The sequence below is a fragment of the Bathycoccus prasinos genome (genome assembly GCF_002220235.1).
Source record: "Bathycoccus prasinos genomic : Chromosome_9".
NCBI classification, from domain to species: domain Eukaryota; kingdom Viridiplantae; phylum Chlorophyta; class Mamiellophyceae; order Mamiellales; family Bathycoccaceae; genus Bathycoccus; species Bathycoccus prasinos.
Genome location: NC_024000.1, coordinates 81996 through 109369, shown reverse-complemented (window position 1 = coordinate 109369; position 27374 = coordinate 81996). Strand labels below are relative to the sequence as shown.

Genomic DNA, 27374 nt, shown 5'->3' with positions numbered 1-27374 from the left:
GCCCCCGCTGGAAGATGATCTCAACCCTTTTGAAAAGAGAAGAGAATAAAAACCATCTCATCGCCTTAAAAAAAGGACGAATAATCCAAAACACATCATCATCATCATCGGAAAAAGAAGAGAGAACGAAAGAGGGAATAAAGAATACTCTCTGTGAATACGGGTGCGTGATCTCGAGAGAGAGAGACACGCACACACAGAGAGCGAGAACTTGGTACATATATGTGGTATATGAACCTCTTTTTTCGCGTACCTTTGTCTTCTTTCGTAGAGAAATTTTATGTCGTGTTCTGATGAAAAGAAGATCTTTGTTGTTCTTATTTTGAAAAGAGAAGGCGGAAAAGTCTGTCTGGTTGTTGGATCTCTGATTTTTGTTTTATTTTGATGAGAGAGCACTTAAATGTTCGACTGCACCTTTTTGATTTTTTTTAACGACCGTTTGGACACTTGACGAAGAGAGAGATATTTTAAGGGCAATTTTGCTCTGTGTTGTGGGCAAATGTGCTGCCGCACAGAAGGGGCAAAAAGAGTAAAAAAGGGACTATATGAGAGATTCCTTTTTCCGCACTTTAATCTCTCTCTCTCTCTCTCTAAAAATACTTGTCGTCGAAGATGACGACGACGACGAAAGAGACGACGACGATGAAGAAGGTAAAGAAGTTAAAGAAGAAGACTTCTTTGTCTTCTCTCTTTTTAGTAAACTTCTTAAACTTCTTCTTTTACGCTTCGTTTTGTGTGATGAAAATTGAAAGAACAGAAGCGCATTGGAAAATTGCGGACGGTTTGATTATTTCAGAAGTGGGAACGCGCGCAACCTGTATGGACGGAACGTCTTACTTCGAGATATTCATGGCGCAGGAAGGAAAAATTGACTTGGCTGGGTACACGATTCAAGCGGACGAGGAGGTGATATTCACGTTTTCGGATTTTACGAAACCAATCGAAGCTGGAGAAGCGAGGGTGGTGTGCACGGGAGATTCTTCGGAAGATATTTGGTACTCGATACCACCGACGGCGGGGACGATTACAGCGGGAAAAAATTATAAACTCGTCTCCAAGGAAGGCGCGGTGGTGGACGAAAGCGGCGTCGTCGAAGAAGGCACAGTTGGGACGGCAAACGAATTTTATTCCTGGCAACGCCAAAGAACGTACGACCCAACGGAAACGAACACGGTAACGGCGTACGGAACCTCCGTGTTATATAACGACTTTTTCCCGATCGGTAAAGATTTGGACTTTGCACTCGCGCCAGGTTCGCCGGGGATATACAACTCGGACCGGTTGCAACTTCCAGTCGTTATAAACGAATTTTCGGATAATGGCATCGATTTATGCGAAGGCGGTGATTTTATCGAGTTGTACAACATCCACGCGACCACGACGGTAGATTTATCTGGGTTCGTTCTCGCTCGAGCCGGTCCGAGTACGGTCGCGCACGTCAACGACGGGATTCACTACATCATTCCCAGCGGTACGACGATTGGACCGCAATCTTACAAGTTATTTTGCTCGAAAAGTACCGATACGGATAATTCGATTACGCTCGGTTACGATTGGGACTTGCGCGAAAAGCAAGGATGCACGCTTTATACCGAAACTGGGTATATCATTGATAGTATCCCTTACGTGGACGGTACGTCGAGCGTGGCAGGAAGATCGATGCAAAGAGTTCCAAGTGGCTTTGGTCCAATGTTCGTCGTTGAACCGATGACGCCGAACGCGGAAAATTTTATTCAATCCGCCTCGAGCGTGCCGGCGAACGGGGTGCCGACGAAAACCGGTTCGAATCATTTCACGTGCTGCTACCACATCCGATCCTTGGGGATGCCAGATTCAGTGTACGAGACAGCAGGATTGGATAGGTCTATTGGCACATCGTACGACGGTGTATCGTTAGTGAACGAATGGACCGTCGTAGAAGTTCGCATTCCTCGAGAAATCCCCGCTTCGGCGGGAGCCGGTTTCGCCGATAACCAGCTCTTTGATTTTCAAATCGGCATGAACTCCTTCCGAAGCCCTTCGGTTACGGCAAAAAAGAGAAGAAAGTTGTTAAGTCACGACACGGTTGAGAACGTCGAAAATCTTTACACCGGTGATTTCGCTTTACTCGACGAAGACGCGTTTCCAGAGCAAAATTTTAGTTTTAATCGCACGATACGATTTGAGCCCGGAATTACGTCGATAAAATTTCTCGCTATTCCCAGAAAAGCGGGCGCGAACATTTTTGAGCTCGTGCACACCGGAGTCGCTTTGGCCGGAGAAAACACGTGGAACAAGTATCAACCGACCGCTCGGTACACGAGTTATCGATCGACAAATGCTCCCGTGAATACGTTTCAAGTGGTAGCTCGAAAGAAGAAAATTTTCAAGCCGACGTTGAACGAGAACGATATTCTCTTCACGACGAATACTTATAACTTTCCATTATACCTCGAAGGAATTCCATCGAACTTTTCGAGAGGACGCGTGAAAGCTGCGGTTTCTGCTGACGAGTACGTTTGGTCAGATACAAAGACGTTACCGGTCGTTTTCATCGCGTCTGGTATGGTTTTTTCTAGCCTCGACGGTGCCGCGGTTATGAAACTCACTCCGGATACAAAAACGACAACGTTCTCGGTGTACGCGACCGAAGTCGGCGAAATCGAATACTCCATAGCGCCAGTGGAAGGTTACGTGATGTCCGAAGAATACGAGTACGATTCAACGAAAACACACACTGGTACCATCGCCGCCGGCCAATCGAAAGTCACCATTGGTTGCGTCGATAACTACTACGTGAAGAAAATATCAGAAGGGACTCTGACGTGCGAACCGTGTCCAAAAAATACGGCTTTAGTGAGAGACGCGAGCAATTTGGAAGCCCAGAGTGAACTGATGTGCAAGTGCATCCCGGGTTTGGTCGATTTAAGACTTCCCGGGATGTTGCCTGAAAATTTCACAATCACTTCGTCCTTATCTGTGTCTCCGTGCGTCTCCCCGATCAAATATTGTCAGGACATGACTTCCAACTTGAAAGAGTACCCGAGCGAATGCGTCGAGTTCTTCAACGGCGCGCCCGTGCAAATTCTCACGAATTATTACCGTTTCAAATTCGATCGTTGGACTTGGAACTTTCCAAAAAGCTCGAACGTTCCCGCTGTACAATCCAAGATGATAACCACGGAAGCTGAGGTGTACGAACTCGAACCAGAAGTGCAAGCGCTCGAGTGCACTGAAAAAAATGTCTGCGCCTTGAACGCGACAGGACTTTTCGGCGTCGGATGCGAAGACGGTTCTACCGGACCTCTGTGTGGTGTTTGCAAAGATGACTTTTATTGGGACAAAAACAATTTGGAGTGCACGAAATGCAAGGCTGGTAAATTAAAAGGCATGTTTTCGAACGAGCTTATCGCTATTTCTGTGGTGGGGATCATTTTCATTGCGTTGATGCTCATCTTTTTCTTGCCCGTGGTTGATAGCCTCGAGGAGATTGAAAATTTTCGGAGCACCGTGCGACGCGAATATCGACTCCGATTTGACATCTTTAAAGGCGAGGTGCAAAACGGGAACAAAGAATTGCAATACGTGCAGCCTGAGAAGACTTTAAAACAGAGAATAGAGGAAGGACCAAAGCTTCCGAACTCCGCTCGATATCGTCTCGGTGAAATGATATGGAACGGCGAAAACACCATGCGAACAAAAGTAAAAATCTTGGTCGGGTTCGGTCAGATTTTAGTGCTTTGGCCAACTCAATTGCAAGCAGTCGCTTGGCCTAAAGAGTTTACTCAGATGACCGAAGCTTTGAAACTATTCAGTTTGGATTTCCGAATTTTGCCGTTGGATTGCGCGTTCACGCGCGATTTCTATTCAAAGTTCACGGTCGCAACCGTCGCGCCTTTGGTTTTGATTGTTTTTATATGCGCGTTCTTCTTCGTGAGATACGTTTTGGCAAAGACGTGGAAACTCGTTACCGGATCGAAAGATCTCGTAATTCTCGGTCGAAGATACGTAGGTTACGCCACCAAGTGTTCGTTCTTATTGTTGTTTTTGATATATCCATCCCTTTCGGGCACGGTTCTTCAATATTTCAGCTGCAAAGACGTTGGCGACGACAATCTCTTTATTCGATACTCGATCGAAACGTCTTGCCAAGACGACAAATATAAAAATTTTAAAGGCGGGGCAATTTTCTTTGTCATCTTGTTTCCTGTTGGCATTCCGTTATTGTTTCTGACCGTCATGGCCAGAGGTATGCGTCACATTAAAAACGCAGAGATTTCAAGAGAATACGCGGAAACGCACAAGGACGTCATCGCTTACAATCAAAAGACGTACGGCTGGATTTACAGAGATTACAAACAAGAGTGGTGGTTCTGGGAAATCTTGGACATCATCAAAAAGTTTCTTCTCGGTGCCGTGGTTATATTCGTCGATCCAGGTTCAGACACGCAGCTGTACGTCGCGATGTTTCTTTCTTCTCTTTTCCTCCTCTTTCTCGCGTGCGCGCATCCGTATTCCAAGCGGGAAGACAACATGTGTGCCCAACTCGCACACTTCTCACTCGGCGCCGTCGCGACGTTTGGTTTGGCAATCAAGAACGAAGTGTGCATCCGTGAAAAATGGGAATGTTCCATGATGGACGTCTACCTCGTTCTCACCGTGGTTTTTGTTTTCGTGTGCTCCATCGCGCTCGGCGTCAGCGAGTCCATCGAAATGCGAAAATCAAAACGCGATTTCTTAAAGTACGACAGCGATTACTCCGGCGATTTGGATAAAGACGAAATGCGCGTTCTTTTAACGGATCTCAAAATCGAGTCCACGGAAAAAGTGCTCAAAATGATCTTCGACAAGTTCGATAAGAATCTTTCCGATTCGATCGATTTCGAAGAGTTTATCGAAGTCGGTATTTGGATTCACAACGAGCTCCCGAAGCAAAAGTTGAACTAATTCCATGAAAGAGTATTTTACTGCTACACTTTCGTATCAGGTACTATGCATCATGAACATACTATGTTATTTATATACATATATTTATTATTACTCTTATTGAAATATTCTTCGCATGTGTGAACGCATGTGGAGCATCTTCTTCTTTAAAATCTTCTTCAGAATTTTTTCTCTCTCGTATATTATTATTCCTATTTATACAAGTGGTTTACTTTACGCGCCATGGGAGCTCAAAACACCACAAAAAAAGTAAAGTTTGCGTTGTTCGATTTGGACGGGTGTTTATACCCCATCGAGAACGGGTACGAACACGCGTGTCGCGCTCGAGTGTTTGAGTTCATGGTTTCACAACTTGGGTACGAAACCATCGACAAAGCGAAAACGATATGGAAAAGAGAGTTTACGAAGCACAATCAAACCTTGAAATCCTTGAGAGAATTAGGACACGTACGTTTTAAGAAAGAAACGTACTGGGAGTTCACGAGAGGCGACTGTTCGCAACACCTGGAACCGGACGAACAGGTGAGAGAATGTTTACGAAAAATGTCAAAATCGTTTCCGAAATTCGTGTTGACGAATTGCGCGGAGACGGAAGCGAAGCAGGCGTTAGAAAGATTGAATATATTGGACCAGTTTGATTACGTGTACGGGGCGGATTTTATGGGCGACACGTGCAAACCATCGAAAGAGGCTTTTGGGAAAGTACTTCGAGACGTGAAGCGGAGGATGAAAGCGATGGATGGTGTTCGTAGCGACGGTACCGATGATGATGTTCACAGTGTCGACGAAGACGATATCACGGAAGAAGAAGAAGCAAACGAAGGCATTCAAGAACCGTTCGACGACGACGAGGTGTTCATGTTCGAAGACTCGCTCAAAAATCTCGTCTCCGCGAAAGATAATTTCAACATCACCGGCGTCTTGATTAAAGGCAAAACGCTCGCCGAGGAGAACGACGGTTCGGAAGTCTCCAAGAGGTTCGTTCAAATAGACAAACCTGTTCTGAGCGAGTTAATGGAGAAAGTGCCGAGTTTGTTCGCGTGAATATAGAAGAAGATAGCGTAGTTTACTCTAGCATAGTACATGTGTATATATGTGTATGTATTCAGAAGTCATTTACAATCGACGTTGAGAGATAGGAAAGAGCAAAAGCACTGCGCAAGGAGGTGAATTTTTCCCAACTTTTAGAAAAGGGGCAGCAAAATCGGTCGGGGTAAAACCGAAAATCTGGATAAATTACCGCCATAAAACAGAACGGATTGCACGCGATATATATATATATATATTAAAACGATTGAAATACACATCTCGCGCGTGTTATTTATTGTTTAGCCGTTATTTAATTCGTCTCGCGTTGGTCGCAAAGAGGAGAAGTTTCGAGGTTTATTCCCATCTCGAGCAGCATCGGTTTGTAAAAAAGCGCTTTATATAACCGCTAAATTTGAGGAGAAATGCCGACTCCTTTTGCGATGGTTTCGTCCGCAAAAGCGATGGTAAACCTACCTAAACTGTCTGATTTAACGATCAATAAAAGTCGATCGATGCGAAAATCTCTCGGGAGAGAGAGAAATCGACTCGCGAGGTTTGCGTTGGAGGAAGATTCCCATCTCGAAGGAGGAGATTCGCAGAACGCGTTCGGGAAAAACGAGGAGGACGAGGAAGAGGGGAAGAGCGAAAAGTTGGACGAGGAGGAAGGCGCATCCTCCTCGTCCCAGTCTGCGACGGAGACAACACATTCGAACGTGGAAGCCTCGTCCTCGAAGTTTATGGCTTTGAAAAAAGACACCAATAACGCCAAAACGACCGGCGGAGAGAATACCAACAAAGAACAAAAGAATATACGAGTGGCGAGACGAAGGGTGAACCCGGCGACGGCGGCGGCGGTGGCGAAAGCGAAAAGAGAGACCACCGTCTCGTCTAAAGGAGAAGAGAACAAAAAGGAGAACAACATCGAGGACACGGATGAAGATGAAGACGAGACGCACACGATTCTCGTTCGTCAACCGTTCGAGACGTCTGACTTGGAGCTCGAGTTGAACGACTCGGATGCAAAGGCGACGACCTCGGGAGGGTCGGTCAAAGTGAAAACAGAACGAAGAGTGGGGAAGAGTGGCAGTAAGTCGTCTAAGAATTTTATCGGCGGCAAATCGGGTGCGAATGGGATCAACGCGAACAAGACGAAGAAAGAGCGCGAGGAAGAAGACGAGGAAGAGGAAGACGAATACGCCGTTTCGGATTGGAAGAAATGGAACGAACGTTTCGACCAATTGGCGAAAGAAGACGAAGCCTTGGTCGCGCTCAACGGACAACTGGCCGAGGCAATCGACGTCGAGGACTACGGTCGCGCGTCAACGATTCGAGACGCCATCGAGGCAGCTTTAACGGTTGACCCGGCGATGAAAATTCGCCGAGGCTTTTTGAGAGCGTTGGAAACGGAGGATTACGGCGCGGCGGCAAAGTTTCGAGATTCTGGAGCCGGTTTGCTCGGTTGGTGGCACGGGGTTGATATCACGGACTATTTGCAGTCGTATTCAATAGAACGCGATAAAATGCACGACTATGCGTACGGCGTGAACGGTGATCAGTTGGTTTATAAACAACCAGAACGAGAAGAAGAAGAAGAAGAAGAAGAAGAAGGAGAAGAGGCTGGGACGAAAGCGATGAAACAATCGCCGAAGCCGCCGAAAAAGTTTACAAAAGGTACAATTGTTCACGTGACGGTGAGACGTGGACGTTTGGTTGGCACATCGTTCACCGCGAGGGAGTTGGCGGACGCGAACGATGAGTCGCCGTTGGACACGTTCAAAAGTTGGGCTCCTTCGGCGTCTGACACGCCGGTGAATGGCAAACTCGATAAGCTTAAAGAAATCCTCGACACGCAGTACGAAAAATATACGAATAAACGTGATGAAGAAGAGAAAAGCAAAGAAGAAGAAGGTATCGACGCCTACGACGTTAATGAAGAAGAAGACGCTGCCATCAAGTATTCAGTGAAAGACCAAACGTTTGGGACGCCATATTTTGAGCTGCACGTTCGCGAAGAGTACGATAAGGACTCGAAAGAGATAAAATTCGTTACGCAACCGGCGAGACTTCATTACGTGGAGTCGTTCAGAAGAATCCCAGTAGTTGATTTGAATGATCACGCGGACGAAGATGGACAGAAAATTACGGTGAGAAGAGAAACGGATGACGACGACGGTGGTCCTGAAACCATCGACGACGAGACGAAGAAAAAATTGCTCGCGGATTTGCAAGAATACAAGGATAAATTAGCCTCGACTAAAGCTGCACTCAGCGCCCACGAGAAAGAGCTCGCCACTCGCGAAGAGCGCATAAGGAAATTGAAAGAAAATTTGCTCACGAATGTGAGCTTATTGCGCGAAGAGATGAGAAAGAATACAAGTGCGATTGACGAGATTACTTTAGATACCGACGAGGCAGCGGAAAAGAGACGACAAGAACGCTTCAAGCTGGTCCAAGAAATTCGAGACGCAGTTATCGCAAAGGGCACGGAACGCATAAAAGAAGAAGAAGAGGAGCTCGATAATGTCATCAACACAATCTTTGACGCGTACGATCAAAACACGACTCCAGAGGATCCTCCGAGCAGAGAAGAATTGATTAAAATGTTGGAAGATTACGATACGTTGGATGAGTATGGCAGTGGCTTACTCAACGCGCTCCGCGCGGATGAAAACGCAGACGTCGCTGACGAGGACTCTTTGTTTGAAGAGGAATTCTTTGAACGATGGAGTGGGATCGATCGCAAGATTCGAACTAATTCGCCGGATTTTTTGGCGAAGTTGGAAAGATTCGGAGATGACGCGCTGGCGTTGGGAGATGCGTTGTTCGACGATGCCGACGACGAGGACGATTTTGACGAGAACGATGATTATGACGACGGCGACTTTGACGATTTCGATGAGTCGAACATTGTCGAATCCGAGGGTGGTTTTGATTCACGCATGAAATCTATCGAGGATTTATACGGCGATCCGAGCTTGTACGATCGCGTCAGAGTTCCTGCGGAGTGCACTCGAGTCTCGCAATCCTCTTTCCTTCTAAAATCTGAGGGCTTATCCGTCGATACCGACGTTCTAGGCATCAACGCCGAAAACGTGAAGGAAGAAACGGAGGAGAAACATCACCGATCCGTCGCAGCTTCGACTGTTCGTTTCGAACGCATCCCGGATCACGTCGCGACGCAAACCTCGAAAGATCCGTTCGATCGCCTCTACGTCGGCGCGTTTGGTCCACACGGTGCCGAAATCGTTCGCATCGTTCGAGGCCGATATGGTGACGAGTTGGGTGAAGACTCAAATTGTATCACCGGCATCAAACTTACCGGCGATGCGAACGTTCCAGCTGGTGCGGCGTCCTTTCGCGCGAAAATCGATGAAGAAAATAAACTTCCCAAACTCACCGTCAACGGTTTACAAACCTACCCGGAAGAGCTCGGCGTTTTAGCGCGATACAAAGGCCAAGGTCGAGTGGCAAAACCAGGCTTCGAAGACGCCTCTTGGACGGACGGCGAACTTTTGGTTTTGGACGGTAAAGGAGGACAACTTACCGGCGGCGCAGAGTTGGGTTTCGTCTGGGCGGTTCCGCATGAGCGACGCTTGTTGATTTTGTTCACCTCCTTGAAGTTGCCGAGCGACTTGCGGGACGATTTGAACAACAAAGACAACGACGCCGTCTCTGCCTTATCGAGATAAGTATTGAAGAAGGAGAAGAAAAAGAAGAAGAATAAGAAAGCTGAAAAGCTGCTCTACTAACTTATTACTAAACAAACAGAAAGAGAGAGAGAGAGAGGAAGAGAGAGATGATAAAAGAAATGGTATGTTTGTGTGGGCGAACGCTTATTTAAAAGGATTACGCTCCGCACGCAAATTCTCTCTGTCTCCTCTTGTACATTAAAGTCAGCATAAAGAGACGCTCACATCTGCTCTCGTCGTGTACTAATAATACACGCACAAACAGAGACAGAACTTGTTGTATTTTTATAAATTAAGTTAAATATCAAATTACAAACGCAAAAGTATACGGTACTCTTCTAAGAGTTTGTGAATCTCGTTTCTTCTTCTTCCGCGAGTTCATACGCGAAACCACTCCTTCTCTGTTCTCGTCTGTCTCTCTCATTCTCTCTCTCTGATCTCTCATCACTTCGCGTCCGGGTTACTCGCGATATACGCGCTCGCCTCTTCGATGCTCAAAATCTTATCCGCCTCCGCGTCTGGTATTTCAATCGCAAACTCCTCCTCGATCGCCATCACCACTTCAACCGTATCTAAGGAATCCAAACCTAAATCTTTTCCAAAGTGCGACGCTTTCGTGACTTTCGATGGGTCCACTTTGCTGAAATTTTTCACGACGGCGACGATACGATCGTTGACGAGGTCTTTGTCCAAAAAGCCTCCCCCTCCGCCGTAGGCTCTGCAGATGCTCGGAAAAGGTGACGGTGTTTGGCACGAACCCGACGTCCCCGAAGAAGCCGACGCTCGCAAACGTCTCGACGCTTGGCTCAAAGCTCTTCGCATCATGATGTTTCTTTTTTTTTTAGTGTAGTTGTTGTGTTGTGTTTTTTGAACAAATTCTTCTGACGTTTTTTCTCACAAAATCACACAAATGCAAAAATGCTTCGAGCAAAAGCGAGGAAAAAGAAGCAGGGGGGAAACGACGATTTTGACGACGATCTTTGGAAGAAGGAGAAGGAAAAAGACACGTTTGGTGGACGAAAAAAGATGAAGAAGAAGAGAAAAAGCGGGAAAGATGGTTCTTTATTGAAAGATGTCGTCGCGATTGGAATTTTAATCTGTTTTTTCCTCTTCGTGGTCTCTCTGTACTTTAAAGAACCGCGAGGACAAAGAGTGTTCGTAAAAACGAAGACGGAGAAGAATAAAAAGAGATTAAAAACAAAAGTTATCGCCATAGGGGATGTTCACGGCGACGAGGACGTTTTGCGACGGTTACTGTTCGCGACTGGCGCGACGGATAAAGTTTTAGGCGAGGATGTGAAGTGGGTGAAAGAGAGAAACGAGAGAACGGTTTTAGTGCAAACGGGAGACGTGGTCGATCGAGGGAAGGATTCGATTGGGAGTTTTACGTTTATCAGAGATATCAGAGCGCAAGTTTTAGTACCAGGAGATGAAGATGATGTGGATAGACGGCAAATACGGTTGCTCGTGGGCAATCACGAGTTGATGGCGATACAGGCGGATTATCGGTTCGTCGCGAAGGAGGAGTTGGTAGCGCTCGGCGAAGCGCAAATGGAGAAGTACGGAGAGCAGGTGAAGATTCATCCAGATTCCACGATTGGGAAGAAAGCGTTGCAAAAAGTTGGTTTGTTGAGGTGGAAGAAACTTTTTGCGCCCGATGAGGCGTTCGGGAAAGAAATTAGAGAGTTTGGGAGCGTGGTTACCGTAGCCGGAGAAGGGAATTGTAAATCTGCGTTTTCGCACGCCGGAGTGTTGCCTGAACATTTGAAAGAAATGAAGATTCGTAGCGAGGATTACGATAATACTGATGACAGTGGGTTGAAAAAAAGCTTAGATAAAGTCATCAACGAACACTACCGAAATAGCAGCAAAGGAGTACAAATGTCCGGGAACAGTTGGCAAGAGCGAAGCCGATTGCCGAGTTGGATAAACGGAGGCGACGGCGTGTTTTGGACTCGAGAACCACCAGATGCGTCTGAAACGAACGGCGGATGCGATAAGATTAAGGAAATCGTGGATTTATTAGGCGTGAAACGCATGGTTATTGGACACACCGTCCAATGGCAAGGCATGAATTCTATTTGCGGCGGAAAGTTGGTCCTCATCGATTCCGGCATGAGCTACGCCTACGGAGGTCGGAAACGAGAAGCTTTTGTCTGCGAAGGCGTGAATGGCGTGCCCATGGCTGTTGATACAAACGGGAAAAGTCGAAGAATTTAGTTTAGTGATAGTGATATAGTATTATTATAGCGTGCTTTGTATGTGTTACTTAATGTACAGCAGTCTAGTTTGCTCTATTCTCTTTGCTAAGTTTTGCGGCGTGTTGGAAAATTCTCGCCACGTTCTCTAAAGTCTTCCGAGGACCTCTGGATTCTAAACCGTAAGCGTCTAAAATCTGCTGCACATTCTTGTTCAACAAAAAAACGCCGTACGCAAACCTCCGAGCGTCTCCAGTTGCCTTTGCGTGATCGTCCAGAAACAGAGGAAACTCAACTCTTCGCCATTTGGTCAACGTGATTGACGAGGACGAAGATTTCTTCTTTTTCTGTGGCGAACCGAGGAGTAGATTCGGACTACTGCTGTCGTCGCCATTGTTTTGCGAAGTTTCCATCCTGTTCGAATCGCTGGTGCTCTCGTTCTCACGTTTGATCTCCTTCAAATCACCTACGAACGACCTTGATGAACCAAACGCCAACGGGTACCGAGACGGAACATCAAAGATGGACGAAAGACGAGCGACGAGTAAACAGACCGTGCCTAGCGCTGCGGCGGCAACCTCAGCGTCATCTCTCGCTGCGGACGAGTGAAACTGCGTGTAGTCGGTCGCATTCGTATTCCTCTTCTCTCCTCGTGCGCGACCATCTCTCGATTCTGCTTCGGAGGCGTTGAGAAACTCCTCGTCTTCGTCGTCCTCGTACCCGAATAACGTCGCTAAAGTTTGGAAGAGTTGATTGCCGGCAGGTTTATCGGCGTTGTTCACGTTTTTTATATTCCTCGCATCCTCTAGACCACCACTCGCACTGTTCGAAACGAGTGACTTTACATTCTCCGTCGTGCCTTTTTCGCTTTGCAGAAGCATTTGCTGCTGATGTTGGTCTGGATGTTGGTGCTGCTTTCTACTCGAATCACTCGTCGGACCTAACAACCGATCCGCTAAATCCAATTTTAAACCACATATAGCCCATGGTCTGGCGACAGCTGCCGACATCTGCCCCACTTTCTTCGTCGGAAACGCCTCGGCTAAATCTCTGACCAACTGCCATCTTCTATTTTGCAGCGCGGAAACCGTGCGGCGTAAGGTACCGTCGATTTCCGGACCTTCCAAGTGCATCCGCAATTCATCCAACTGGCGACGCTTTTTCATCAATAACTCTCGTTTCGTTCGTATCGATTCCGTTTTCACACTGACTAACTTTTCCAATCGAGAGCTTTGCTTTTGCCCGCTCTCTAAAGCGCGCTTCAACTCGTCCGCTTTCTTCTCCGATGAAGCTCGTTTTTGTTCAATCTCAAACAAGAACTGCGTCTTTTGCGAAATGTGACGATTATTGCGAAGTTCTTCTTCCAACTTTAATTGCAATATAAGTTTCCCTTGCTTCAATTCTTCACGACGGTCACTCGCGAGCATGACTTTCGAGATGCTTTGTAAAGCATTTTCCGTGTTTAGCTTTTGCACGGATTGCTCGAGGATTTCTCTGTAGTTAAAATTCGCATTTCTCGCTTTAGATTGCGGCGAAGCAGCTTTTACGATGTCACCAACTCTCTCACCACCACTACCGAAAGGGCCACCTCGAAACGGTGACGAAAAAGGCGACGATGCAGACGCCGTTGCTGTCTTTGGCGTCATCGTTGACACTAATCCCACTAATTCGCGTTCATCTAAACTGTTCGTTCTACCTTTCTTCTTACTCGCGGCGAGAATATCATCCGTAATGACAACACCTCCACCAGTGGTTTCAGAACTGATATCGTCTTCGTTTTTGTGAGATTCGTTCTCCTTTCCATTGTTGTTATTCACGTGATGACTGCCATTATACATTTCGTGCAAATTCTCCTCCTCCCTCAACAACTTCTCTCTAACGTCTAAATTCTCGAATTCTTTCACGTCTCGAATATCCCTCGCGTAATACGTCATCGCCCCGTTCCTTCTGCTCGATTTTACTCTCAACACAACCACTGGCACTCGAGAATTTTGCGAGAGTTGTTTCAATTGCGCAGTTGCTCTCTTTACATGGCGAAAGGAGATGAGCGCTTTGTGCAAGAGGTTTTCTTTCGATTTGTCTTCGATTGATGTTTTGCCCCGTCTTCTTCGTCGATTCTTTTCTTCTTTTTCCTTTTCCTTTTCGTTTTCTTCTTCATCTTCTTCGTCGTCGTCGTGTGAAGAACTGCTCTCGTTCGAGGAGTTGCTCGTATGTTCCTTCACCCTTCTCCCATACACCGCGAACTCAAACAGTCCCGGCACGAGCGCTTCTTCTTCTTCGTCGTCGTCGATACCGTCTCTCTCCAACACCTCTCGAAACCGTCTTTGCTCTTTCTCAAATATATCCCAATCTGGATCGCATACCGATTTATTATCTTTTTTGAACGATATGGCTTTCGATGTGAACGTTTTCAACGAATCGTCGCACACGCGAATCGAGTTCTGTTCGTGTTTTGAAGATTTGCTAATGCCACCCCCGAGAAAGACGGACGAATCTTTCACGATTCGTTTCAACGTGAAGTACACTTCGATAGAGTTCAGTTGCGATGCAATGTTGTCATTGTTGTTTCCATCATCATCATCATCATCATCATCATCATCTTTAAAAAACGCATCCAAAACGTTCAATCTACGAACAGAAATACAATCTACGTTGCGCAATCCAAACGGTGGTTCGTATTCATCCGTTAAAGTCTCTCTCTTCTTCAGCTTGTTCTCTTTCGCCGCTTTTGTCGTCGTCGCTTCTCCCTCAACAACAACAGCGACAACATTAGCAGCATCAGCAGCGGTGGTGGTGGTACCGTGACTGCTGCTCATGATGTGCTCTTATTTATTCACGCGTAAAGTATTCATCGCATTGATGAGATAATTGTGTTTGTTTTTGTAGAGCGATTTACTCCATTTCAAACCGCTTAAATTCCCCTAGTAATGCTTCATGCGAGTACACTTTTACTTACCGTAAAGAGCACTCGTATTTCTACAACAACGCGAGGAAAAGGAGCAGAAAACACTTTACGTTCGACGAGGACGAGTCGTTTTAGCAGTGAGAGGAGTCACAACACCACGAAAAGCAGTAGTGTTTCGGAAAACGCGAAAATGACGAGCAAAAGCCAACGTGGGGACGGAGAAGAGGAACGAATGTCACAAACGAAAAACACCATCGATTTCCTCTCCATCTGCGGGAAACTGAAGCAAACAAAGAGAACTGGGTGGACGAAATATAAAGAGATTACTTCTCGGGTTGAATCCGTGGCGGATCACTCGTTTCGGATCGCGCTGATGGCTTTTGTGTTTGGTTTGCAACAAGAAGAAGACAAAGAAGAAAAAGTATTAGACGTGCAAAAATTAGTCACCATGGCGTTGGTCCACGATATCGCAGAAAGCATCGTCGGGGACATCACGCCGCACTGCGGCATCTCCAAAGAAGAGAAGAATACGTTAGAGGTGGAAGCGATGGAGAAACTGAAAGAAACGTTAGGGGATGTGGCCGGCGAAACGATCGAGACGTTGTGGTTGGAGTACGAAAACGGGAGCTCGCGCGAAGCGAGGGTCGTGAAAGAGTTGGATAAGTTGGAGATGTTATTGCAAGCGAGCGAATACGAGAACGAATATAAAGACGTGGATTTGACGGAGTTCTATTCGAGCTGCGATGGGAGCTTTAAAACCGAAAACGGGAAGAGGTGGGTGGAAGAGATTTTGAGGAGGCGACCGGTTAGGTGATTTACAGCACATTGTGAGAACGAAAGTAGAACAACACGACAAATAGCACAAACGATAAATAATACAACACCCGCGCAATACAGAGCAACGATATACTAAACATTCAAAGCGTCTAACCATTTCCCTCGCTTCCACAACCACGCGTACACCATCCCGACGCCAACTCTGTACAAGACGTAAATCGCCCAGACGCAAAACAAGCCTTGGTTGAGCTTGTGTACGCTAAACCAGGCAATGGGTAAAAACACCGCCCATTGGGCGAGGATAGAAACTAAAGCGACGGTTTTCACGTCGCCAACACCTAACAACGCGTTTTGCATGGTCAACGATACCGCATCACCGCACGCGGTCAAACCAGTCAGTCGTAGCGGCATCGTCGCGACTCGGATAGCTTCCGGGTCGGTTAAAAAGACGGACAAAATCGGTTGAGGGAAGAGCGCGATGAGTAAACCAAAGATAGACATGCCCGCCGCGGTGATTTTAGATACATCCCACGGCCATTGCTTCGCATCCTCCACGTCGCCTGCGCCTAAAGCCCGTCCAGACAACGCACCAGCGGCTAACCCCATACCCATGCACGGCAAAACTAAAACCAACATGAGGTTAATCAACACGTTCACCGCCGCCACGGACGTGGTGCTTATGGCGCCAACAATCGCGTACATGAACACCATCGCCGAGGCGTATAAAACGTTAGTAATTCCTGTCGGCAGCGCTTGTTTAATCAACAGCATGATTTCTTCTTTCGTCGGGAACGAACTAAACTCCTCGTCCAATTCTGCGCCGCCTTCTCTCCTTCGCAAGGAAAACCCAAACCCATATTTTTTCGCTCTTTTGAAGCCTTGATAAATGTACATCGCCGTTCCAACCCAGACGCTAAACGCGGTCCCTAATCCAGCACCAGCGACTCCCAATTTCGGTACTCCAAGTGCAGGTACCCCCCAGATGAGCATAAACGATACCGTGATATTTGTTATGTGCATCACGACCAACGTATTCATGTACACCTGCGGTTGCTGAATGGCGTTCCAAAATCCTCTAAACGCAAAGTTAATCCCAACCGCAGGTACGGCGAGTAACCGCGCTCGTAAATACGGCACCGTTGCCGACGCCACGGCCGCATCTCGACTGGCGTAATACGTCGGCACGAACCACGCGCAGTTGTGATAACACCACCACGCCAAAGGAAACCCAAAGAACAATACGATAACAATCGCCGCGTTCAACGGTCTCGCGATTTCCTTCTTCTCCGCGAACGCCACATCCGTCATAGACTTCCCGTAACTTCTCGCCGCAATCGCTTGCACTGCACTGGAAACGCCTTGCAGCAACGCTTGACACTGAAAATTCGCGGTCGATCCTAACCCGACCGCCGCCACGGCGACGGTGCCGAGTCGAGCAATCATAGCCGCGTCCACCAAGTTCAAGACGTTTTGAGAAACCATCCCACCCATGACCGGTAAAGCGTTGGACAATACCATGGTCACGCGAGTCATCGGCACGCCCACGAACGTTCTTTCCATTTCGCCGCCTAAACTCGAGGTCGACGACGACGCGCTGTCCGACGAAGATCCTTCGCCACCGAAAGCCACGTCGCCTGAATTCTCCGTTTTAGGAAACGCCGTTGGTCGATCAAAATACGGCGGTTCGTCTTCATCTCTCGATGTACTTCGCGTTAAAACCATTGGCAATGATTTTCTCGCTCTGCTTCTCATTTGAGTCATAGGAGTCGTAGGAGTCGTAGTCGTATTCCTCCGCCGAGCGGCGAAGAAGTCCAAATCCGAGTTCGTTATCGCATCGATGTTTCCAAAACACGCGCGACTTTTGAGACGACGACGATTCACCTCGCGACTTTTGAGACTACTATGACTACTACTACTGCTACTACTCGCGATGATCATCGTAATTGTTCTGGAATGACTGTACATCGCGGTGGTGGTTGGCATCATCAAAGCGCTTAAGTAGAAGCGCGTGATATATTTATTCTTTTTTTCCTCTTTTCCTTGCTGTGTGCACGCGACAAAAGCGATTGAATAGGCGAAGATAATGACGAATTTATCGTGCAAAGAAATGTGCATGATGCTCGTATTTTGGTATTCGTCCTCTAAAAACTAGCAGAACCATAAATAATAGAAAAACGCGCGCAACAAAAAATCAATACATATGCATCCAAAGAAGAGTACATTGTTACAAGCGCTTCTTAAGAGATCAACCTCTTTCTTTCGCTCTCTCTTTCTAATCTATCCTTTTCTATCTATTAGTATCTATCTATTATTTATCTCTCTCGATCGATCGATTTCCGAAAGACGTCTAACGACAGTCTCCGCGGAGTCGATGACGGCGACGCGTAAGGCGATAAGCTCGGATCTAACATCTTTTTCAGCTTCAAGACGGATAGAAACCCACCCTTGGTGTACGCCTGTATAGCTTTGGAATCCAACTTCATCTCTTTGCAATAGTGTTTGCAGGTTATGGAGTCTAAGGAGACGCCTTGGTTTTCGAAGCAGTCGGTGAACTTGGCCGCGGCGAGAGTGCTGACGACGCCTCGGTAGCCGACGTCGAAGTAACAGACCTTGGAGTCGAGAACGACGAGTTCACCCGAGTCGCGACGACCTCCCATCGTCGGCGAGTCGTTGGTTGTTGTTGGTGGTGGTGTTGTTGGTGGTGGTGGTGATGCTGTTCCTGCTGCTCCTGCTGTTCCAGCTGTCGTACTACTGGATGTATCGTTGTCTTCATACGTCTTCTTTTCGGCGTTTTCGCGGTCGTTTCTGGGCGGCAAAAGCGTCGAGAGCGTGAACAATACACACCCGAGCGATCCGTCGCTTTTTTTGTTTTCGTTAAAAATTTCATCCAAACGAGGGTCGACTAATAAAGATTCCATCGGTTCCTCCGCGTCTTCCGTATCGCCGCTTTCGCCCATGCTTTTCTTGATGAGATCCGGCGACGCGCGCCCGTTTTCTTCCAAAAAAGATTTCTTGGCATCCTCGACCAGCGCGTTCACTGTTGCATTTGTCGCCTTTGTTGTTGGTGTTGTTATTGCTGCTGTTGCCGATGCTGCTGCTCCTTGTTCGCTCTCATCTCTCTTTTTGCCTTCTTTAGCTGCTTCGTCTGTGTCTCCCGCCGCAATATCTTCTTCCATGTCTTTCGAAAACACTTTCACCCTAAACGCTGTGGACAGTTCTACCGCACCTGGTATCGGCCACACCGGCGCACAATTCATCGGTTTCATTATTGAGCTCATCGTATCGTTCTTCTCGTTTGAATTCGCTCGCGGTAGATACGGCACCAGCGATCCGCTCACGCCGCAGCAAAACTCCTTCGTCCCTAACGAGATCCACTCGTCTCTGTAATCGTTCGTCTCCGAGACGACGATTGATTCTGAATTTGTACTGCTCGTGTTGTTTGTATCTTTATTTCCTCTCCCTCCCGTTTTCTTCCGCATCATCAGTTCGCACTTGTATTCGCTCAACCGCGGCGGTCCTTTGTCCTCGTCTTTAGGCGATTTTTTGCTCTCATCCTCCTTTAAGCGAAACGACTGCAGATACACGTACAGGACATCTTTCGCTCTCGTCTCGTCTAAAATTGCCTGCGATGGGTGGTTTTCACTCGCGCAGTCGAATAATTTGCTCATCTTTTCTTCCGTTTCTTCTTCTTTCGTTGTCGCGCGTCCTTCTTCCGACGAAGATGCTGACGAAGCATTTTTCCCCGTCGGATTGTTCGATTCAATTTTCGAAGACGCGCACCCCATTCTTTCTTATCCTCTCGTTGTTCTTCAAAATAATGACGTATGAGATGTGTTGTTGTTTTAAATACACGATTACACGATTCACCTCAAACGATCGAAGATGATTTCAGTTCGATGGGAGGATGATGGAGAATGTGATTAGTATGGAGAGATAATTTTTTAAATCGTGACTGCATGTGTTTTTTTTAAAGGAAGATTGAGTAAACAAAAATGAATGAAAAATTTTCCTCATACTAATTTGCGTTGCGGTGCGAGCGCGGACAAAATTTTCAGAGAAGAAGAAGAGTTGTGTCGATGAGAGACCCAAAGAGAGACCAATCGGTGCGCGTCGTCGTTGTTCGCGTCGCGTTACTACTGGTACCTGTGTGTATTTATAATAATGATATATTTTAATTATATTTGTGGTGTGGTAGTTTCGTCGTTCTTTCGCTCTCTGCGCACTCTCTTTCTCTCTCTCTCTGCGCATTCTTTACGCTTCAATCCCCATTTTACTCAACAACGATCGACTCTCCGCGGCGAAATCAATCGGATTCATGCTCATCGTCAACACTTTTCTGCGATTTTCGTTGTTGTACTCCTCGACTTTACTCTTCAACTTAAACGTGAAGGATTTCTTTGCGCCTTGCGCCGCGCGGAGGATTGCATCATACTTGTCGCTATCATTCTCTTGAAACTCGTGCATTTCGTCCGCGGTGTGACCAAACAACTTCTCGCCGTCGTCGTTGAACAAGGTCAACCAGCAAGATCCGCTTTCATCCGCAATCTTGGCGCCCATGATATATCTGCGTTTGCACGTCGCGTACGTCTTTTGGTTCTTGGCACAATACCACTGTCCATTCTCTTCCTCAACCTTAGCGTTGTTGCCTTCCTCCGGCGTAGCGCAGTACCACATGGTACCCTCGCGAATAGTCAATATAGACGCTCTCGGAACGATGCACATCTTCGGTTTATCCGAAGCCGACGGGATTTCCTCCGGTTGAAAATCAACCAATGTTTGTCTCTCCAATGGTGCGAGTTTACCGCCTCTTTGTTGAACGGACAAACCGGCACCTTCCGCGGCGGTTTTAAACGTCGCGTTCTCGCCGTTTTCTTTAAACCACTTCGCAGTTTCGATGGCTTTCTCCGGAACTTCTCCTTCTTCGACCGAAGCTTTCGCGGCTTCGTCCAATTCAAAGATTTGCATCTCGGATTTACCGAGCGTCCCCAAAGAAACGCCCTCGTATTCTGTCACGCGAACCGAGCGAACGATAATTACCGGGTTCGTCATCTCTTTCAACTTTTCGCCTTGTTCCGTCGCCAGCGCGTTCCACAACGTCAACTGGACCGTGCTGGAACTCTCGTCGCACAACGTCAACTCTCTCTTTTGAATCTCCGAGTTGTCCGACTTTCGCTTCACCGCGCTCAAGTCGGCGACGGACTTGACAACCGCGCACACGTCGCACGTCGCTCTTTTCGAGTTGACTCTTTTCGCCAAGTCGCCGATAGACACAAACTCAAAAGCCTTTTCGAAAATCTTTTTCGCGGCGCTTTCCAATTGCTCCTCCTCGCTCGCCTCTACGATTTCAGACTTGCCGTCCAAAGACATCTCGTAGTCGTTGTTCACCGTGGTATACTGTCTATTCGCCGGTCTCAAAGATCCTTTGGAAACGTAATACAGCTTGCCAACTTCCAAAACGTTCTCGTATCTTTCCACGGCTTCTCTCCACAACGTCGCTTGAATCGCCGTCCCTTCGCTATCGACCAATTCCACGGTCAAAACCTTCCCTTCGCCTTTGGCGTTGCGGTACGTCCTCGTGTTTCCCTTCACCGCCAACTTGGCTTTTATCGTCCATTGTGGCTGATACGGGTTCAAACTCGCAATCGGTTGAGATCGTCTCGAATTCACCACGCCAGGAACTGTCTTCCCACCACCGGTCGCACCCGGCGTTTTAAACTCCGGGCTCGCGTTTTCATCCACGAACGAAAACTCCCTGACCAACGCTTCGCTGTTTTCAAAAACCACGTCGGTGAGTTTCACCACCGCGCCGGATTTCACCATTTTGTTGTTCTCCTTCGCGAACAGGTCTTTCGCGAACGTGCACTTCAACTTGTTCGTGCCGTCGTTGAGTACGCCACTATTTATGAACGACCGATCGATGATGATGATGATGATGATGATGATTGCGTATATAATAAAATTGGAGAAAAATGTAAAGTCGTCAGTCGTATTTTTTTGAAAACAACACACAAAAGAGAATTTTGGAGATTTTTGAAATCCAACGACCTCCTCTGAAGGGATTTTTGAAAATCTCGCATCATCGAATCATCATCATCGCCGAACGACGACTACGACCCCGCACAGAAGAGCAATGGCGGTTTAAAAGAAGAAGAAGAAGAAGAAGAATAAAACGCACCGAAACGCATCGTTGGAGCCGTCAAAATCGAGAACCTGGATGAATGAAGAGAAGACCGAAGAATGTTGTTGTCAGCTTTTTGAACGAAACATTTTGTTGATGGAATTTTTTAGTCGCAGAGGAAGTCGACGATGAAAGAAAGAAAGAAAGGAAGAAACCACCCCATACTAAACAAACGAGACGACGACATCTCTGAAGCCGCCACGATGTGTGATAAAAAAGATAAAACAAACCTGAACGTTCAACTCGTCCTTGAGGACTTCTTTGGACTCGCGAATTCGCGCGACCGCGCCTGGGGTCACCGCGACCGCTGACATTATTTTTACTAGGAGGAGTCGAAAAGTGTGGAGAGAGACAGTTTTTTTGAAAAACAAAACGAGGCTCCTTGGAATTAGGGTTTAGAACCCTAAACATTTTTTAAACAACTTTTTGTCTCTAACCATTTTAACGAACTTCATTCACTTTTACGCAAAAATCCAATTCGGGACCTCTATTATATTCGGGACATGTCTTCCTCTTCCACCTCCTCGTTGGCGGATGATGCGTTACTTCTGGCGAAAAAAGTCGGCTTGCACGACCAGTCGTCGTATTCGCTCGTTCGTCGTGGTGTACTGCGGAGTTGTCGCACCGAAAGAGGTGACGATGAAATTTTGCAAAAACACGATGATGCGAGTGGGAGGATGAAACTCTTCGAGTGCGTGGAACTCGTCGATGCGGCGGCACATTCAGTGAAAAGCAGGAGCGGTGCGATGAATGCTGCGAAAACGAAAAAGAATGCGAAAGAAGACGTATTTGTCGATGAAGAAAACGACGACGACGTCATTGACGAGAGGCATAAAGTGCGGAAACTAAATACTTTTGGAGATGATACAGAAAGACAGAGGATGATGGAGAAGGATTTTTGCCTCTACGCGGGCGGCGCGGTGGAAAGTTTAGATTGGTTGGACGACGATATCATCGACGAAGAAGAAGAGTCTGCTTCTTTGTCTTCCTCTCGAGCGTTTTTGGCGGTGGAAGCGAGAGAGGACTCAAAGAACGCGCGCGTGAAGATAAAAGACGCGTTCGCGAGGAAAGGTGAATTTGGCGTGGTGCAAGTGTATCGGTGCGCTTCTTCTTCTTCTTCTTCTTCTTCTTCTTCTTCTTCTTCGAGTCCAATGAAAATGCATTTGGAGTGTTTAATCGAACACGACGGTGGGTTCGCGCATTGCGTGAGATGGTTGCCGAACTTGCCGATGAAGAAGAAAGTGAAGGAGAAGAAGAAGGAAAGGGACAAAGAAAAGACGGCGACGATAAACAAGAAGAAGGAGAGTAAAGTCGACGCGGAGAATGAGGTGGAAATAAAAGTAGAATACGAAATAGAAGCGTCGCGGTCGGTGTTCGACGCGAAAGTGAACAATCTGAAGATGAAGGATATCGAAGACGCGAGGAAAGATATTTTAGGATACTTGGCCGCGTGTTTAGCCGACGGCTCGGTGCAAGTGTGGGCGGTGCCGAACGCAAAGAAGAAGGATAGCAAAAAGAAAGAAACCAATATAACAGTGTTGAAAGCGGAGAACGTGTGCATATTTAGAGGCGCATTGGTGACAAAAAATCCACTGCGCGGCGGGTTGAGTTTGTCGTGGAGTCAAGGCGCACCCGGTCGATTGGCAGTCGGAACCGTAGACGGAAGCGTCTGCGTGTTTGATATTCATCGATGCATGCAATATGACATCGAAAATAACGTAAGTTATAGCAAGAGTAGTAACGAGAAGTACTTCGCGCACGTGCCAACGATTACGGTCACCATGGAAGAAGCGGGTCCAATACGCGACTTAGAATTCGCGCCGTTAGAAGACGAAGACGAAAACAGAGAGGACGAAAAGAGCGTCGAAGACGACATCAAACGTAAAAGGCTCGCGTCCGCAAATTTTATCGCCGTAGCTGCTCATAAAGTTTCTAAGGCGAACGTGATTGATTTGCGTTCGCGTTCGGTACTCCCGGAATCTTTTCAAATCGAGAAATGGATGGACGATATTCGCTCCGTCGCGTGGCTTCCGAAAGGCGCGTACATTTACGGTTGCGACGGAACCGTCGGTTTTAACGGTAAGTTTTTGTTACGACAATACGATGGTCCCATATGCTGGGAGGATGACGAACAAGAAGTTAGATATGGAGGAACAGTCGGGATAAAGTTACCCGCCGCGGATGACATTCTCAAGGATATTAAAAACGCCACGAGCAAAGACGCCATCGATTATACGAAAAAATCTGGCGGTATGCCTTGGTCCATCGATTCGCGCATTTTTGGAACTCGAGGTTCACGCAACAAGTGCTCGTTTGTCGTCGTAGGATCAAATTCTGGCGTTGTTTCTGCTTCTGTGCAGCGATACCGGATGAAAGAGTCCAAGAATAAAGACGCGTTGTGGAAAGCTCAAGGCGGTTGGTCGGCGTTTGAGCAAATCGGAGGAATGAGAGAGGTACGCGTCAAGAAGGAAAGATTCGTAGAATTTCGCACGCCTGGAGACGAAGATATCCTTTTGAAAAAAGAAGGTGGAGAGGCTCAAGAAGAGGATGACGAGGAAGGATTTCGCATGAGGAAAGGATTGGAGTGTCACGAAGTTCGCGTGAACAGAACAGGTAACACGGTTTGGATCGCCTCTGGATTTGTGAATGGGTTCGTCCGAGTCCAATCGCTCGAGAGAGCGTATTTGGACAAGATTTGCGATATACAAAGCGACGAGATGGATAAGTGGCTTCACAAGGAACCCTTTGGATCATGATGATGATGATGATGAAGAAGAAGAAGAAGGAGAAGGAGAAGAATCAATTTGAAATATATGATTGCGACATGGTACCATGGTACCTGAAAATGATGACGATGCTCTTTCTACGTTGACTTGTACTACATTCTACCAAGGTTCCCGCTTGGTCTACTTTGTTATGCTCCTATTTTTAATTACTACGATGTGCATAAACCCATCCGGTGCGGATAACGCATTCCATAACACACCAACTGGTTTCGCTTCATCAATTTCAATTCCCTCGATTTTAACTCTTCTACCCCTTTCTTCTCGTGAGTTAGTATCGTCATCAGGAAACATGACGTCGTCCAAACACTCGGCTATCGATAGATTCCGCGCAACCGGTGCCGAAGAAAATCGCACGCACCGTTCCCAAAACCCTTGACCGTCGTCAATATCATCACCATCATCGTCATCTCCTGCGCCTTGACGCATCACGTCCACTTCATACGCCCGTATTGGTACCGCCCCCCCTCCTCCCGCATTCATTTTCTTCTCTCTCTTTCTCGCCTCTTTGTGAATCTTCGTCAACGCTTCCTTCGCTTTCTCGTATCCAGATCTCTCGTTACCATGGACACTTTCATCACCAACACCCATCGTACCCTTCGTCATCGTGCTCTCCCACAAATCATCTCTCGCTTGCACGCCCAACGACATCACCACTTGGCTCGACCCTGTCTGTATAAAACTCGCCTCTTTCAAAGCGTTGAAGAAATGACTCTTGCACGCTTTTTGCGCGTCTTCGCCCACCGCGTGTCGAAAGGATAAACCCAATTCGTCTCTTTGCGAATATCGAGCGACGAGTTCTAACGGAAGAAGAAGACGAGGACTCGTTGTTGTTGTTGTTAAAGCTCTGAGAATATCCGCGACGACTCCAAACGGAACGTTCCATCGTATCGGTATCGAGAGTTTATTTTTTCGCATCAGTCCTCTCCTCGAGTCGTACACGTCCACGTCCAACGGTTTCGTCTCGAACCACGCGTCGTGAAGCGAGCTGCTCTTCTTCCTGCTCTTCTTCTCGGTAGCATTAACGGCGGTATCATCACTCTCGCCGTTCTCATTGCTCGCATCATCATCATCACCACCACCACCACCACCACCGCTCTTCGTGTTCTCAGCAGTATTCATCAAAACCGACGCCGACGCCGACGCCTGCGACGACGAAGAAGAAGAATCACTCATCAACCGAAACTGTTGAAAATACCGGCCAATGTCCCCGTTCTCGAACCATCCGTGAAACGCCGTCAAACGCGCGAATCTCGGGACGAGAACGAAATACGGTTCTGGATGGTCGATCGAGCACACCTCTTCCGGTCGCATGGAAATGGAAATCGGTATCATGCCCGACCACTTTTGTTCTTCTTTGTCATCCATCTTTTCTTCAAAGGCGTAAAATTCCTCTCTCTCTTTTGTGTCTTCCATCATTCTTCTCCTTTACGAGCGCGCGCGAGAGAAAGAACACAGAAGAGTTTCCTTCGTTACGAGTGTATCGTCTGTATCGTTATCGTCGTCCGACGCATCACGTAAGGCAGACTAAAGGAGTGTTTGGATAATGTAAAGCGTAGTATTCTTTAAAATGTGTTTTTGCACAAAAAAAGACTAAAAATTACGAGGAATGCATCAACCAACGCCGATACTTTCGCGCGAAATAGTCTCCCCGAACGGCGACGCTCACTCCGTAATGCGATTGAATCAAATTAAACTCCTCTCGTTCGTCGAGCATTTCCAAACGCTCCGCGCGATATATTTCTTCTCTGCTCAACAGCACGTCCTGACACTCGGTCATCTTTCTGCATTTAACCGAATCAAATCCACATCTCAAGAACATCGCTTCCACCGAAGCGCAATCGACGCGGCTGCCATTTTCTTCCTCCAAGGCTAAAAACGGCGTCCCGCGTTGCTCTCTCACGTTTCTGCACATGCGACGACCAAACTCGTCGTTTAATCGCATCGCTTCGTACGACACGATCGCCCTGTTTGCTACTACTGTATTCCTATCTTTACTACCATTATTACTATTGCTACTCTCTCCGTTGAACGTCGCGCACATCCTCAACGCCTTCTCGCACTTTTCTCCGTTCAAATAGGACAACGCCACCTCGGTCACGAACAACGTCGGCAACTGCCAATCCACTCGCGCTTCCGTCAATATCTCCTTGATTTCCTCCGCGTCTCTCAAATCCGCACTGACTAGATTATACCCACTCGTCGACCGTAGCTCCGAACCGTCTCGTTCGAAGTGATACACCCCCAACGGTTCCCGAAGCGCCTCGTGTTTCTCGATCGTTTTAATCTTCCGTCGAGTCACTTCCGCGAAATCCACGTCGTACCATTTCACTCTACTACGTTTAGTACTTTCTTCTTTTCCATCTCTCGACGACGCGTTGTTGCCAACTAAACACCACCAGCTCGTGTCGTACCCGGATCCTAAATTAATCACCTGTTTCGCGTATTTCACCGTATCTTCTTCTTCTGCATCATCATCATCATCATCATCATCATCGCTCATCAAAAACATCTCGATCGCTTTCCTCACGTGCGCGACTCTATAAAACGTGCCTAAATTGTGCAGCGGTTCGTTTCTCCGAACTTTTGTCCTGTTAACAAACAGAACGGAGTACGGGTCGTTCGGTATGTGGCCGACGGATGCGCACGAACTGAAAGAAAGAAAGAAAGAAAGAAAGAAATTTCATATGTATGTTAGAGAGAAAGAATCCTAAGAACGAAAAAAAAACGATACGCACGCTCGGGCAACGGTCGCCTCGTCGTTGGTGGATTGCACGCGGACGTCCTCGTCGTCTTTCGCCAGACCTGGTTTTGTATTGTTGTTGTTGTTGTTGTTGTTGGACATGAGGACTTCCGAACAACAACAACCACAACGTAAAGTTTCGTTAT

At 47.2% G+C, this 27374-nt stretch overlaps 13 protein-coding genes across 13 annotated transcripts; 6 read left to right on the top strand and 7 right to left on the bottom strand.

The window, feature by feature from the left end:
• Positions 1 to 612: 612 nt before the first annotated feature.
• Bathy09g00620 (EsV-1-12) lies at positions 613 to 4926 on the top strand (the record flags this gene model as incomplete). Its single annotated transcript, XM_007511261.1, has 1 exon — positions 613 to 4926. The coding sequence occupies one exon, from the start codon at positions 613 to 615 to the stop codon at positions 4924 to 4926; it is 4314 nt and encodes a 1437-aa protein (XP_007511323.1).
• A 222-nt stretch (positions 4927 to 5148) lies between these two features.
• On the top strand, positions 5149 to 5970 carry Bathy09g00610 (the record flags this gene model as incomplete). Its single annotated transcript, XM_007511171.1, has 1 exon — positions 5149 to 5970. One exon carries the CDS (start codon positions 5149 to 5151, stop codon positions 5968 to 5970), a length of 822 nt encoding a protein of 273 aa, XP_007511233.1.
• Positions 5971 to 6377: 407 nt separating this feature from the next.
• On the top strand, positions 6378 to 9644 carry Bathy09g00600 (predicted protein; the record flags this gene model as incomplete). The annotated part of the gene is made up of 1 exon (XM_007510981.1): positions 6378 to 9644. The coding sequence occupies one exon, from the start codon at positions 6378 to 6380 to the stop codon at positions 9642 to 9644; it is 3267 nt and encodes a 1088-aa protein (XP_007511043.1).
• A 444-nt stretch (positions 9645 to 10088) lies between these two features.
• Bathy09g00590 (predicted protein) lies at positions 10089 to 10469 on the bottom strand (the record flags this gene model as incomplete). Its single annotated transcript, XM_007510929.1, has 1 exon — positions 10089 to 10469. The coding sequence occupies one exon, from the start codon at positions 10467 to 10469 to the stop codon at positions 10089 to 10091; it is 381 nt and encodes a 126-aa protein (XP_007510991.1).
• Positions 10470 to 10670: 201 nt separating this feature from the next.
• Positions 10671 to 11864, top strand: Bathy09g00580 (predicted protein; the record flags this gene model as incomplete). Its single annotated transcript, XM_007510842.1, has 1 exon — positions 10671 to 11864. One exon carries the CDS (start codon positions 10671 to 10673, stop codon positions 11862 to 11864), a length of 1194 nt encoding a protein of 397 aa, XP_007510904.1.
• A 64-nt stretch (positions 11865 to 11928) lies between these two features.
• On the bottom strand, positions 11929 to 14658 carry Bathy09g00570 (predicted protein; the record flags this gene model as incomplete). Its single annotated transcript, XM_007511193.1, has 1 exon — positions 11929 to 14658. One exon carries the CDS (start codon positions 14656 to 14658, stop codon positions 11929 to 11931), a length of 2730 nt encoding a protein of 909 aa, XP_007511255.1.
• A 279-nt stretch (positions 14659 to 14937) lies between these two features.
• On the top strand, positions 14938 to 15561 carry Bathy09g00560 (HD domain-containing protein 2; the record flags this gene model as incomplete). Its single annotated transcript, XM_007510885.1, has 1 exon — positions 14938 to 15561. One exon carries the CDS (start codon positions 14938 to 14940, stop codon positions 15559 to 15561), a length of 624 nt encoding a protein of 207 aa, XP_007510947.1.
• A 95-nt stretch (positions 15562 to 15656) lies between these two features.
• Bathy09g00550 (MATE efflux family protein) lies at positions 15657 to 17639 on the bottom strand (the record flags this gene model as incomplete). The annotated part of the gene is made up of 1 exon (XM_007511177.1): positions 15657 to 17639. The coding sequence occupies one exon, from the start codon at positions 17637 to 17639 to the stop codon at positions 15657 to 15659; it is 1983 nt and encodes a 660-aa protein (XP_007511239.1).
• A 197-nt stretch (positions 17640 to 17836) lies between these two features.
• Bathy09g00540 (unknown protein) lies at positions 17837 to 19192 on the bottom strand (the record flags this gene model as incomplete). The annotated part of the gene is made up of 1 exon (XM_007510970.1): positions 17837 to 19192. One exon carries the CDS (start codon positions 19190 to 19192, stop codon positions 17837 to 17839), a length of 1356 nt encoding a protein of 451 aa, XP_007511032.1.
• A 583-nt stretch (positions 19193 to 19775) lies between these two features.
• Bathy09g00530 (predicted protein) lies at positions 19776 to 22016 on the bottom strand (the record flags this gene model as incomplete). Its single annotated transcript, XM_007511232.1, has 3 exons — positions 19776 to 21420; positions 21700 to 21734; positions 21933 to 22016. The coding sequence occupies 3 exons, from the start codon at positions 22014 to 22016 to the stop codon at positions 19776 to 19778; spliced, it is 1764 nt and encodes a 587-aa protein (XP_007511294.1).
• Positions 22017 to 22205: 189 nt separating this feature from the next.
• Positions 22206 to 24458, top strand: Bathy09g00520 (unknown protein; the record flags this gene model as incomplete). The annotated part of the gene is made up of 1 exon (XM_007511075.1): positions 22206 to 24458. One exon carries the CDS (start codon positions 22206 to 22208, stop codon positions 24456 to 24458), a length of 2253 nt encoding a protein of 750 aa, XP_007511137.1.
• A 150-nt stretch (positions 24459 to 24608) lies between these two features.
• On the bottom strand, positions 24609 to 25853 carry Bathy09g00510 (unknown protein; the record flags this gene model as incomplete). The annotated part of the gene is made up of 1 exon (XM_007511095.1): positions 24609 to 25853. One exon carries the CDS (start codon positions 25851 to 25853, stop codon positions 24609 to 24611), a length of 1245 nt encoding a protein of 414 aa, XP_007511157.1.
• Positions 25854 to 26085: 232 nt separating this feature from the next.
• Bathy09g00500 (leucine carboxyl methyltransferase 1) lies at positions 26086 to 27330 on the bottom strand (the record flags this gene model as incomplete). Its single annotated transcript, XM_007510974.1, has 2 exons — positions 26086 to 27136; positions 27224 to 27330. 2 exons carry the CDS (start codon positions 27328 to 27330, stop codon positions 26086 to 26088), a joined length of 1158 nt encoding a protein of 385 aa, XP_007511036.1.
• Between the last annotated feature and the right edge of the window lie 44 nt (positions 27331 to 27374).